Genomic DNA, 13,543 nt, shown 5'->3' with positions numbered 1-13,543 from the left:
ACCCCAAGATGTTGATGGTAGCTGACAGTCATGAAGTCATTGAATACCAATAGGAGATGGTTTCTTGTTAGAGATGATCATTTCATTTCATAACATGTGTAACATGTTACCACTCATCAGTTTAAGCCCAGATCATGTCCAGGTCTTGTTGCATTTGGACATAGACTGTTTCAATATCTGAGGAGTTGTGAATAGTGCTAAATATTGTGCAGTCATCAGCAACATCCCAATTTTTGACATTATGATGGCAAGAAGTTTGTTGATATAGCTGAAGATCGTTGGAACTAGAACATTAACCTGAGGAACTAGGGGCTCTGGTGTTACAGAGGCTCTGTCTCTACCTCTCTGCCAAGAGATCTGGAATCAAATGCCACTTGCTCGAGAGGTGTGTAATAACATCTCTGAACAAGCTGATTGGAAAATATATTGCAGCTTAGGACCTCTGACTATTGCTTGCCGATATAAAATTAAAATGTCAGCTTCCAGTAAAGTACTTTCTAATAATGTCACAACATGCAATAAATAAATCCCTGCTGAGAAAGCTACATGATGCTAAGTCAAGGATAGGACATTCCTTTTCTTTTTCCCACACTTTTGCCTGGAACTGGAAAAACAGGTTATCATCTTCATATGTTAACTTAATGTGAACTTACCTTTTGGATTGCTCTGCGTCCTGATGTCGGTAGCAGCCTCATGGTCTTTTGGGAAGTCACTCCTACCTAGGATGAAAAGAAAGAAAAGCAATTTACAACACCATCACAACAAACCAGCATTGATTATTCTAGTCCCTGAACATGTACCTTACTATAACAGTACCAAAATTGGTGTGATTGTAACACTCTACTTAGGTCTCACAAGCCCATGAGAGATACAGAAGTCTTGATATCCCAGTCTTGTTCATTCAACTAAAAAGACTCACCCTTTATTAGGTCATACTAATTTCTGAACAAATTCCAAACTTTTTGCATCTTCATTGAATCTTTATGTTATATATTATTCCTCATGGGAAGAACTTTTTGACAAATACCCATTGCTGAGTTATCACCACAGTATTTACAACTTTTGGAGGTACAAAGTTACAATGGCCCATTTTTGAGATAGGATTTTTGACTGCCAGTGGAAAAATGTCTTTGTTAATACGTGTAGGTGGCTGATTTAATCACAACGTTGAAAACATAACAGCAGTATCAAATTTATATCAACTTAATGTTCTCAAATAGACACAATAATATGACAGAAATCAACTAGGAGAAAGTGAGGTCTGCAGATGCTGGAGGTCAGAGTCAAGAGTGTGTTGCTAGAAAAGCACAGCAGGTCAGCGAGCATCCGAGGAGCAGGAGAATCAATGTTTCGGGCCAGAGCCCTTCATCGGGAATGAGACTGGGAGCCTTGGGGTGGAGTGATAAGAGGGAGGGGGTGGGGGTGGGGCTGGGGAGAAGGTAGCTGAGAGTGCAATTGGTGGACGGAGGTGGGGGTGGTAATAGGTCGGAGACGAGGTTGGAGCGGATAGGTGGGAAGGAAGATTGACAGGTGGGACAGGTCACAAGGACGGTGCTGAGCTGGAAGGTTGGAATTGGGGTAAGGCGGGGGAAGGGGAAATGAAGAAACTGGAGAAGTCCACATTGATGCCCTGGGGTTGAAGGGTCCCATGGCGGAACATAAGGCATTCTTCCTCCAGGCGTCAGGCGATGAGGGAGTGGCGATGGAGGAGGCCCAGGACCAACTGTTTGCTCCCAATGCAGTCTCCTCTACATTGGACGCCTTCTTGCAGAGCACTTTAGAGAACATCTCCGGGACACCTGCACCAATCAACCCCACCGTCCCATGGCGCAACATTTCAACTCCCTCTCCCACTATGCAGAGGATACGCAGATCCTGGGCCTCCTCCATTGCCACTCCGGATGCTGCCTGACCTGCTGTGCTTTTCCAGCAGCGCACACTCGACAATAATAGGGCAAGTATACAATAAACGATTGTTAAGTTCAACAATCATATCTCTGAGCAATGGTCAACAAATATTGCTCAGGAACAGGAACTTCCACTTCCTTCCCAAGTCAGTGAGCTAATTCCAGTGACCTTGTCATCTACCTGCTCACGCAAACTGAAGATAAACTTTGGGAGCAGTATATTACATGGAACTCTTTTGCCCAAAGTAACTGGAGTCATGTTTTGGAGAAGCCGGTGTTGGACTGGGTTGTACAAAGTTAAAATTCACCTAACACCAGGTTATAACTGGAGTTCGCTTCATACAGACTTGTTAACCATTGGAGAACTGAAGTTCCAAACTTGAAGTTAATGTGTTGACAAAATCTTCAATTCTCATGAAATGCAGCTCCTGTTTGGGAATATCTTTATTAACTAATATCGTTACAATATCTTTACTAACGCCCCCAGCCCAAAACGGCGAAGGTATTCCCCATCTACCAGATTTAAAAAGCCATGAACGCCTGTGATATTCCAGCCCGGGTAATAACTGATTCACGTCTCCCACCTGCAGGTAGTCGACGCGGTTTAAATTTAACTCCATGGCCGCAGGAAGCTCTTATTCTGTGGAAGATTTCTGAGGCGAGGGCAGAGTCGGACTTTAAAAACGGTCAGGGACCAAGCGGCGGGAAGGAGAGTGAACGTCGCACACGGCCATCAAACTGGGCGAGAATCAGTCACCGACCGCCATCGGGTAAAGTAACTGCCCAGTCTGAACCGAATCCACATCAAGGGCCCAGCTCACTCACTCATCCCGTTACTATGGTGATCAGAGGCATCTCAGACACCGCACATCATTGGTGGCCGGTTATCGCACAGGCATTTAAACTCGCCGCTGATTGGCGGAGCTCTGCCCCTTCACTGAAGGGGATGCAGAGAGTTCCAGGTTGATGCCTCAGACTCAGGATTCCCTATTTTTTTTAAAAAAATACATTTCCATTTACTGTGTATTTTTGTTTTCATGACCACCAGATATCTCAAAATACTTTACAACCAATGAAGTACTTTTTGAAGTTCTGTCAGTGTTGCAATGTAGGAAACATAGAAGCCCAGTTTTCATCTTAAGATGCAAAAGTTCATTTGGGCAGAAGGCAGTTTGTTTTGGTCATCTCTTGTGAACCGAAACCTGTGTGCCAAACCACTCCACATAGCTCTACCTCATCCAACCCGAATACACAGAGAAAGTAGGGCTGAAAATGTGTTGCTGGAAAACCGCAGCAAGTCAGGCAGCATCCAAGAAACAGGCGAATCGACGTTTCGGGCATAAGCCCTTCAGGAATTCCCGTTGATTCTCCTGTTTCTTGGATGCTGCCTGACCTGCTGCGCTTTTCCAGCAACACATTTTCAGCCCTGATCTCCAGCATCTGCAGTCCTCACTTTCTCCACACAGAGAAAGTAGGCCTTCTGCAGTTAAACATGATTTGGAGATGCCGGTGTTGGACTGGGGTGTACAAAGTTAAAAATCACACAACACTAGGTTATAGTCCAACAGGTTTAATTGGAAGCACTAGCTTTTGGAGCGCTGCTCTTTCATTGGGTGGTTGATGAAGGAGCAGCACTTTAAAAGCTAATGCTTCCAATTAAACCTGTTGAACTACAACCTACTGTTGTGTGATTTTTAACTTTGCAGTTAAGCAGGTTGTGAATTTAGATTTTGTTTTGGTGCAGCCTTTAGAACAGGGCTCTCCAAGCGTTGTCTCAAGATGACCCCATTTTAAACCCTCTATGTATGACCCTTGTCTGGGGGTTACTTCCAGTTCCTTGGGCAGGGAGGTAGGTTGTGGAGAAGAAGTTTACAAGAATTGTAAGGAGATAAAACGCCCACAATTTGATCAGCATTTTATTTTGCAACAATCACACTTCAGATCTGTTTGACCACATGCATTAACCAGAAAAGTCTGAAGAATTCGTTATTTTAAAGATCAACTTATTCAGACATGTTCTGACACACCTCTTGGGTTGAGTCGGTCTTGAGCCTAGACTTTCTTGTCGAGAGGTACACGACAGCCATTATCACTGCTTTGTAAAATTCCTAAGTCTGAGAAGATATAGGGGCCTTTCAGCCTTTAGCATATAGTTCAAGCTCCATTCTGCCTTGGCGTTTATAACACAAACATTTTAGAAACCTGAGATGGAAAATATTGAAGAGCTGTGGTTACACTACTACCATATTAAATGGGTTGGATTTCCAACAGATCTAGCAATTCAGAACTGGTATTTATTGGAGTTGCCAACAGCTATCATCATCAGAATTGTGTTCAATCACAATCTATAACCTTATGGACTAAGACTTATCCACATTCTAGCATAACCATTAAGCGAAAAGTGCAAGACGACATGCAAGGAGTAGCATCTGGCATATCTAAAATTGAGCTTTCAGCCTGAGGAAGTTAAAATATATGCAAAACAGCAGAAGCAGCTGCAGTAGACCAAAGTTGTTCCCACAAACAGATCTAAAGTCTGCATTCCTGCTATTATTCCAGCTCTGAATAGTCAACAATTAAAGAACTAAAAAGAGAAGAAAGCTTCACAAGTACCCCCATCCTCAGTGTTGGAAGAGCCAGTGCAAAAGACAAGGCTGAATCATTTCCATCCATATTTGTCCAGCAGTGTCGATTGGATGGTCTATCTCAGTTCTTTCCAAGATCTTCATCATCACAAATACCAGCCTTCAGCTAAATTGATTCACTCAGTGACAGCTTTCGTCACCTTCCTGATGATCAAAGACAGATCAGGAAAGTAATTGGCCAGACTAGATTTGTCCTTTTTTTTCCCAATAGGTCAAAAGATATCCTAGTTAGGTGGATTGGCTGTGTTAAATTGCCCATATATAGTGTTCAGAAATAAACTGTTTGACAAAATGGAAATCCTAAAATCTTGGACTTGATTCTTCAGGGTCATCTAGTATTTGAGATATAGTACGAGTCATGTTCAATACAGATGTGAGTATAACCTAAACAGTATAGTATGCTGTCAGTATCAAGGAGGCAGCAATAGGACATGTAGACAATTACAATATAATAGAGCAGAGCCAACAAGATTTTGTGCATGGGATAGCATTGTTGGCAATTTTTAAAATTATTTGAAGATGTAACATGCAGGGTGGATAAAAGGGTATCATTAGATGTAATGTACTTAAATTTCCAAAAGGCATTTGACAAGTATTACACAAGGTAAAGGTTTTGTGGGTGATATATCAACATGGAATGAGGACTGGTTAACCAAAAAGAAAGTTTGGATAAATCGATTATTTTTAGGTTGGTAAACAGTAACTAGTGAAGTGCCATGGATCACTTCTGGGATCTTAACTACTTCATGAGTTACTATTTACCAACCTAAAAAGACTTAAAATACTGAATAATTAAAGGAATTAAATGTTCACACTGAAGCAAAATCCTCAACAATGTTATACAAAATGGAAATAAAAGTTTTATTTTGAAAAAAAATGGGACTCAGTTTGATGAACATTAATTTGATATTTGTGGCAGTAGAAACTTTACAGTTAGAGGGTCACAGAATTCAGCACATATCCAATATATAGTATGATTGCTTCAAAAGGATTTTGCTAAGTTAGCTTACCATAAATCAGTGTTACAGTAACTTAAATGTCAAAGCTGCACAAGGACTGTAGGTTTCATATCTCATATTGCAGAATATCACAATTATTATTACATTAAAATTAAACTTATTGCATTACTGTTTGATTTGAAGCAAAATAGCTAAACATTCTTTTCCCAACTTTTCAAAATGGAAGATAATTTTAAATAAACACAAAGTGGTGCAGTTTTTTCGAGCAAATATTTATTCACAAGGCATATTTTCTTCAATACAAATCATATTTAATGCAATTGTAGTTCACTGTGGTGCTGGTAAAGTTCAACCTGCATTATTTCATCCAAGTTAGCTTCCATCCTTCAAATTAATCCATTTCTTATTGGTCCAAACCTTTACACTGTAAAATAAGATGCATGAAATAAATTATATTTACAAATTGTAATTACATAGTTCCACAATATTGCTGTTCTTTATTAATCAAGTTGTCTTTGCAAGGGCAAGTCAGGAGTCTATCTGATGACAGTGTTCACCGCTGAATTTCATGGTATGGTTAGAAAAAGCCAGACACACTTCTATAAAACCTCTCCGTCAAGTCACAACAGTCCTGATTGTGTTGCTTTACAGAGTTCCTTTTCAACCAACAAACTATTACTACCCTGGGTCACAGTTGGACACCTTACCAGGTCACATGACCAACATTTCTTTTTTCAAGAAAATTACAGGTACAGAGGAACCTCAATTATCTGCATTTTTGATTATCCAAACAAGATCGCAAGGTTACGAAGCATAGTTTACCCATGCAATCCGGCATTCAATTAACCGAACGAAATATTCACCGCCCATGGCCTTCAGACAATTGAGGTTCCTTTGTAATCCCTTTACAATTTCCACAAACTAGGCAAAAACGAGGACTGCAAATGCTGGAGATTAGAGTTGAGAGTGGGGTACAGGCAAAGCACAGGTCAGGCAGCATCTGAGAAGCAAGAGAGTCAATGCTTCAGGCAAAAGCCCTTCATCAGGAATGCTGCTGAAGGGCAATTACCACAAACTGTTATACTTCATTTCCAAACATTCATAAAAACAAAATTACAGACTCCACAGACCTTAAGGAAATTGCAATGAACATAACTACAGGAGGTGAAAAGGATCTTGTTGAATGACTATTTTATTTTAAGGAATCACAGTCAAATAGATTAAAATCAATTAAGCTATGCATTACATATATAATACCATTTTCCACCACTATATTAAATGAAGTCCTTTTAATTCTAACTATGTAGTTCATTACCTATTGCAGTGTTGTGGCTATTCCAGCTTTTTGGGGTTATTTACAGCAACATAATGATATAAGACAACAAGGAGGAAAAGGGATACCCCCAACATATTGGCAAAGATTGCCAACTGCACATCTGTGATCATCCTGCAAAATAAAAAGACAATTACATTATAAATCAAGTCTAAGAATACAAAGCTTAAAGATAGCTCCTCTTCTGAGATTAATATATTGGTGTCAAAAAATTATTTCCACCAAATCTTTTCTGCCAATTAGATCATAAGCCATCGACATGTCAACTTCATTCATCCATCATCTTTTGCTCCACACAAGTATTTCATGGATTAAATTGTTTAAGAATTTACAAGGATGTTGCCAGGATTGGAGGATTTGAGCCTTAGGAAGATGCTGAATAGGCTGGGGCTGCTTTCACTGGAGCATCGGAGGCTGAGGGGTGACCTGATAGAGGTGAATAAAATCATGAGGGGCTTGGATAGGACAAAGAGACAAGGTCTTTTCCCTGGGGCGGGGGAGTCCAGAACTAGTGGGCATAGGTTCAGGGTGAGAAGGGAAAGATATAAAAGAGACCTAAGGGGCAACTTTTTCACACAGACAGTGGTATGTGAATGGAATGAGCTGCCAGAGGAAGTGGTGGAGGCTAGTACGATTGCAACATTTAAAAGGCATCTGGATGGATGTATAAATAGGAAGGGTTTAGTGGGATATGGGCCAAGTGGAACTAGATTAGGTTAAGATATCTGGTTGGCATGGACAAATTGGACCAAAGGGTCTGCTTCTGTGCTGTACATCTCTATGACTCTAATTGGCCCAGACATTTGAGTGAAGTGTTCCAAACCTCCATCACCTTTAGTGCTTTCTGATTTCACTCCCAATTGGTGTTCTTCCTATTTTAAAAATTATACCTCCCTGATGTTGTTTTGCCCACCAGAGGAAATACGTGATGTCAGTTAATCAAATCTTTTCATCAATATGCCACAGAACACAAATCAGGTTAATACATCCCGTGTTCATAGTTTATGACTAAACTCTTCGTTTTGGTGAATCTATAATAGACACCCTTCCAAAAGTCACATTAAGATACAATATCCCAAATTGAATGCAATACTCCAGATGGCATCTGCACAAGATTCTATACAACTCAAACATAAGCACATCTCAAACAGAAAAAATAGAAACTGCAGGAGAAACTCAGCAGGTTTGGCAGCATCTGTGAAGAGAAAACAGAGTTAATGTTTTTAGTGCAACAACCATCATCCAGATGGTTATATGAATAGGAAGGTTTTAGAGGGATATGGGCGAAATGCTGGAAAATGAGACTAGATTAATTTAGGATATCTGGTCAGCATGGACAAGTTGGACCAAAGGATGTGTTTTTGTGCTGTACATCTCTATGACTCTTCTTCAATAGACAATAGGTGCAGGAGTTGGCCATTCTGCTCTTCATGCCTGCACCACCATTCAATATGGTCATGACTGATCATCCTTAATCAGTATCCTGTTCCTGCCTTATCTCTATAACCTTCGAGGAGAAAGTGAGGGCTGCAGATGCTGGAGATCAGAGCTGAAAATGTGTTGCTGGAAAAGCGCAGGTCAGGCAGCATCTAAGGAACAGGAGAATCGACGAAGGGCTGATGCCCGAAACGTCAATTCTCCTTATCTCTATAACCCTTGATTCCACTATCCTTCAGGACTCTATCCAACTCTTTCTTAAATGAATCCAGAGACTGGGCCTCCACTGCGCTCTGGGGCAGAGCATTCCACACAGCCAACACTCTCTGGGTGAAGAAGTTTCTCCTTATCTCTGTCCTAAATGGTTTACCCTGTATTTTTAAGCTGTGTCCTCTGGTTCGGCACTCACCCATCAGCGGAAACATGTTTCCTGCCTCTAGAGTGTCCAATCCTTTAATAATCTTATATGTCTCAATCAGATCCCCTATCAGTCTTCTAAACTCAAGGGTATACAAGCCCAGTCGCTCCAGTCTTTCAGCATAAGTTAGTCCCGCCATTCCAGGAATTGACCTCGTGAACTTACACTGCACTCCCTCAATAGCCAGAATGTCTTTCCTCAAATTTAGAGACCAGAACTGCACACAATACTCCAGGTGTGGTCTCACCAGGGCCCAACGTCTTTGCTTCTATACTCAATCCCTCTTGTTATGAAGTCCAGCATGCTATTAGTCTTCTTCACTACCTGCTGTACCTGCATGCTTACCTTCATTGACTGGTGTACAAGAACACTCAGATCTCTCTGTACTGCCCCTTTACCTAAATTGATTCCATTTAGGTAGTAATCTGCCTTCCTGTTCTTGCCACCAAAGTGGGTAACAAAGTGGATACATTTATCCACATTAAACTGCATCTGCCATGCATCTGACCACACACCTAACTTGTCCAGGTCACCCTGTAATCTCCTAACATCCTCCTCACATTTCACCCTGCCACCCAGCTTAGTATCATCAGCAAATTTGCTAATGTTATTACTAATACCATGTTCTATATCATTAATATATATTGTAAAAAGCTGCAGTCCCAGCACTGGTCCCTGCGGTACCCCACTGGTCACTGCCTGCCATTCCAAAATGGAGCCATTTAGCAGTACTCCTTGTTTCCTGTCAGCCAACCAACTTTCAATCCAAGTTAGTACTTTGCCCCCAATTCAGAACTGGTAGCAGTTAGGAAAGGATGGTATTTATGCTGATGACAGGTAGGGGTGAGTGGATAGGTTGAGCATGAGCATAGAAGAGGAGAAACAAAAAAGTTAGGTAGATAGATTAAGATAGTAAGCCAGAGAAAAAAAGGATCTAGACAGGAGATAACAGGACTTTGAGGGTGAAATTGTTTGGCTGCACTTAAAGTAACCCACATGACAAAAACCTGTGGTGTGATGGTGGATAATCGACATGGAAGGAGGTGTTCATACTCTAAAATTATTAAAGTCAATATTGGGCAGTGAAAGCTGTAATATTAACCAGTAGAAGATGAAGCGTTTCTGTTTGCATCAAGTCTCGCAGAAGCACTGTGGCAGGCCTGACACAAATATTGAGAAGGGAACACAGTGGTGTATTGAAGTAGTAAACAAGTGAAAACTCAAGGTCATTTTTAGAGACAGAGTATAGTAATTCCATAATTCAACCAACCAGTCTGTGTCTCAGCTCCCTAATGTAGCGAATGTAGTGAAGACAGTAGACTAAATTGAGTGAATTGCAAGTAAGTCACTGCTTCACCTGGAAGATGTGTCTGGGGCCTCAGTTAGTGAGGAAGAAAGAGCTAGAATGTGGATAAAAAGTGGAGCTGGAAAAAGCACAGCCGGTCAAGCAGCAGAGGAGAAGGGGAAAATGAACATTTCAGGTCAGAACCTTTCAGGTCAGAATCTTTCATCCAGACATATCTACTCTGACTCTCCAGCAAATGCAGTTCTCACTATCTCTAGGTGAAAACAGGCAAGTGTTGCACCTTCTGCAATTACATAGGAAGTGCTACAGCTGTGAGAGGTGGTTTTGGGAGTAGTGGAGGAATGGACCAGGATGTCCCAGAGGGAACAATTCCAGCAGAATGCTGACAGGGAGATGAGGGGAGAGGAATTCTGGATTAGTGGTGCTGGAAGAACACAGCAGTTCAGGCAGTATCCGAGGAGCAGTAAAATTGACGTTTCGGGCAAAGTGTTGGAGGTGGCAGAAATGGCAGTCAATCATCCTTTGCAAGCAAATGCTAATGGGTGACAGGTGAGGACCAGAGAACCTTATCACTGCTGTGGAAGGGAAGGGGAGAAATGGGTCAGACACAACTCAGGCCCCGTCTACCACAGTGGCAGGGATTCCTTGCTTTTGAAAAAAAAAGCAGACTTTTCCAAGGCTTCCCAGAAAACCGAGAGAGTTGGTGGGCTTCTTTAATTTCTTCACTCTTATAGATTATCCGCACAGGGGGAAAAAAAAACACAATGAAGAACTTGCAAAATTATCAAGATTCAGTCTCTGAGCTCCACTGTTACAAATCTTAACAGCTCAAGTTAAACACAAACCTCATTCGGACAGTTTTTATTATTGATTATACGGTGAGCTACATATTTACACTGTCCATGGAGTGTTGGGGCAGCACTTCATAGTAGACCCTGACACCAATGTCAAGTGAGTAACAACCTGCTCACCGCCCAGGGAAACAGCAGCAGCTCCTATCAGCCCCAGTATTTACCCAGAGCACAGGGAAACTGTAACCACACACCAGCCGCTTCTCACAGTTTTATTACAAAAACATATTTAATTCAACTTGACACATCTCCTTCAATAACTACAACAATAAAAAGAGACCACACTCACCTCCCAGATGACTTTATAAATTAGATCACACCTCGGCCACGTCTCCCTCTCCCAACAGCAGCACGGCCGGTCGCTACGTGATGACACAAGCACGTTCGGCCACGTCTCCCACTCTCAGCAGCACGGCCGGACGCTACGTGATGACACAAGCACGTTCGGCCACGTCTCCCACTCTCAGTAGCACGGCCGGACGCTACGTGATGACACAAGCACGTTCGGCCACGTCTCCCACTCTCAGCAGCACGGCCGGACGCTACGTGATGACACAAGCACGTTCGGCCACGTCTCCCACTCTCAGCAGCACGGCCGGACGCTACGTGATGACACAAGCACGTTCGGCCACGTCTCCCACTCTCAGCAGCACGGCCGGACGCTACGTGATGACACAAGCACGTTCGGCCACGTGACTCGGATCACACGTCAGAGGCCTCCGCCCACCATCGGGAGGTCAGGTCATAAACAGAATGGTAACGGGGCGGGAGTAAACATACAATCAATTACGAGAGCAAAATCACTGTTAGTTTTATAAATTAAGGTCATCTGCTTATAACCGATTGAACCAAATCTATCTTAAGTTCTTAGAAATTAAAAATGATCAAATTCATTTTAAATAACTGTCAGCATTCTGATTATACAATGATATAAGGCTTCTGACAGTAAGTGTGCCTGTCACTTGCATTGGTGGTTCAGTGGTAGAATTCTCGCCTGCCACGCGGGAGGCCCGGGTTCGATTCCCGGCCAATGCAGACTCATTTTATCAGGTGTAGTTAAGAATATATTTCAAATGTAATAATACAGTCTGCACACTGAAATATACCCAGTAATATAATCTACTGTCAATATTATTAAGTCACAGAATAAAACTGCATTTTTGCTTTTTCATTTTCCCAGACCCTGAACACTTCAAACATTCAGTTTTACTCTACTACAAATATATACTCAGAGAAGAAGAAACATGCCCAAGTTCATAGACTATATAGTAAAGCTCAAGGTAAAACAAATAGCTGCTGATGCTGAAGATCCCAAACAAACAATAACAGAAATTACTGGAGAAACTCAGTGGGTTTAGCAGCATCTGTGGAGGGAAAATAAAGTTAATGTTTCAAATCCAGTGACCCTTCTTCTAAACAGATATGTTTTCAAGATAACAAACTTACTTCAGTATTCAACCACACAGGATAATTGTACTTACCCTGATCAATTATACTGTCTAGAATTAATAATTGTGGGTTGAAGATTGGTTAGTTTACAGGGTTTGAGATTAGGGAAAGGAAGTCATTTCCATGTTGGCAGCTTGTAACTCATTAGAGATGGAATTAGAGATGGTATCTGAATAATTCAAAATGTATGTCAATGACAGAAGTGTAAGTTATGAAGACGACATAAGGAATCTGCAAAGAGACATGGATAGTAGGCAAAACAAAAATGTTAGATAGAAAATGTCTATTTATTCAGTTTTAGCAGGATTTGAAATAAGTCCACAGAAGCCACTATCCTCTCAACAAATCACCCTTTATTTAAACATGAGCAATTCTTCATACTGCCTCATTCACTGTCAGTGTCTCTGACACTCAAAAGTTTTTAATGTCAAGATTAGAGTGGTGCTGGCAAAGCACAGCAGGTCAGGCAGCATTCGAGGAGCAGGAAAATCAACGTTTCGGGATGAAGGGCTTTTGCCCAAAACATTGATTCTCCTGCTCCTTGGATGTTGCCTGACCTGCTGTGCTTTTCCAGTGCCACTCTAATCTTGACTCTGATCTCCAGCATCTGCAGTCCTCATTTTCACCTTTTTTAATGTCAGCCAGGGCTCCCTGTCTGGAAGGTTTAACAGCTCTAAGTCAGAGAATTCATATTCTATGATGTCCAACTGGTCAACCTTGTTATATTCACTACAGATTAGTGGTAAAGCACTCCATTGTTTAAATGAAGAGAAATTTCACAGTTTATGGTACCAAGGGGTCTGCTATATGAATCACACAATGTTGTTATACAGGTACAGCAAGTAGTTAGGAAGTCAAATGGAATATTGTCATTTGTTGCAAGTGGAATGAAATATAAAAATGGGGAATTTCTGCTACAGTTGCACGGAGCTTTGGTGAGACCACATTTAGGGTATGGTGTCCACTCTTAGTCTCCTCAATTAGGAAAGAACATAATTGAAATAAAAACAGAAGAGTCAACTGTCTCTTGGGGTTTTGTTATGAGAAAAGGTTGGATAGATTGACCCAGTATCCATTGGAGTCGAGAAGATTGATTTGGGGTCTTATTGAAATATCAGATCCTGTGTAAATTTGACAATACAAATGTTATAAGAGAAAGAAGAAATAAAAGACAGATGAAAAATCTTCCATTTGACATGGAGATGAGGAGAAGTATTTTTCTCCAGTGACTCATTAAC

The 13,543-nt window shown here is 41.4% G+C and overlaps 2 protein-coding genes and 1 non-coding gene across 4 annotated transcripts in view; 1 reads left to right on the top strand and 2 right to left on the bottom strand.

Moving 5' to 3' along the window:
- Positions 1-2,734, bottom strand: part of bbs7 (Bardet-Biedl syndrome 7) — an 81,003-nt gene extending 78,269 nt beyond the window's left edge. Inside the window, exons 1-2 of one of the 2 annotated variants that reach the window (XM_072584217.1) lie at positions 2,492-2,734; positions 654-719 (exon numbers count right to left, since the gene is read on the bottom strand). In XM_072584217.1, the coding sequence (XP_072440318.1) occupies positions 654-719; positions 2,492-2,527 (102 nt within the window). In that variant the 5' untranslated portion in view covers positions 2,528-2,734. Of the gene's footprint in view, positions 1-653; positions 720-2,491 lie in introns of those variants that run through there. The other variant, XM_072584218.1, reaches the window with a different exon arrangement.
- A 3,030-nt stretch (positions 2,735-5,764) lies between these two features.
- On the bottom strand, positions 5,765-6,958 carry ost4 (oligosaccharyltransferase complex subunit 4 (non-catalytic)). The gene is made up of 2 exons (XM_072584216.1): positions 6,827-6,958; positions 5,765-5,935 (listed from the first exon to the last, which is right to left on the bottom strand). Exon 1 carries the CDS (start codon positions 6,955-6,957, stop codon positions 6,844-6,846), a length of 114 nt encoding a protein of 37 aa, XP_072440317.1. The 5' UTR covers position 6,958; the 3' UTR covers positions 5,765-5,935; positions 6,827-6,843.
- A 4,862-nt stretch (positions 6,959-11,820) lies between these two features.
- trnag-gcc (transfer RNA glycine (anticodon GCC)) lies at positions 11,821-11,891 on the top strand. Its single transcript has one exon. It is a non-coding gene; the product is annotated as a tRNA-Gly (tRNA).
- Positions 11,892-13,543: the final 1,652 nt, after the last annotated feature.

The sequence above is a fragment of the Chiloscyllium punctatum genome, chromosome 14, assembly GCF_047496795.1.
Source record: "Chiloscyllium punctatum isolate Juve2018m chromosome 14, sChiPun1.3, whole genome shotgun sequence".
NCBI lineage: Eukaryota > Metazoa > Chordata > Chondrichthyes > Orectolobiformes > Hemiscylliidae > Chiloscyllium > Chiloscyllium punctatum.
Note: the sequence above shows the minus strand (reverse complement) of the source record. Positions and strands in the feature narration are given on the sequence as shown.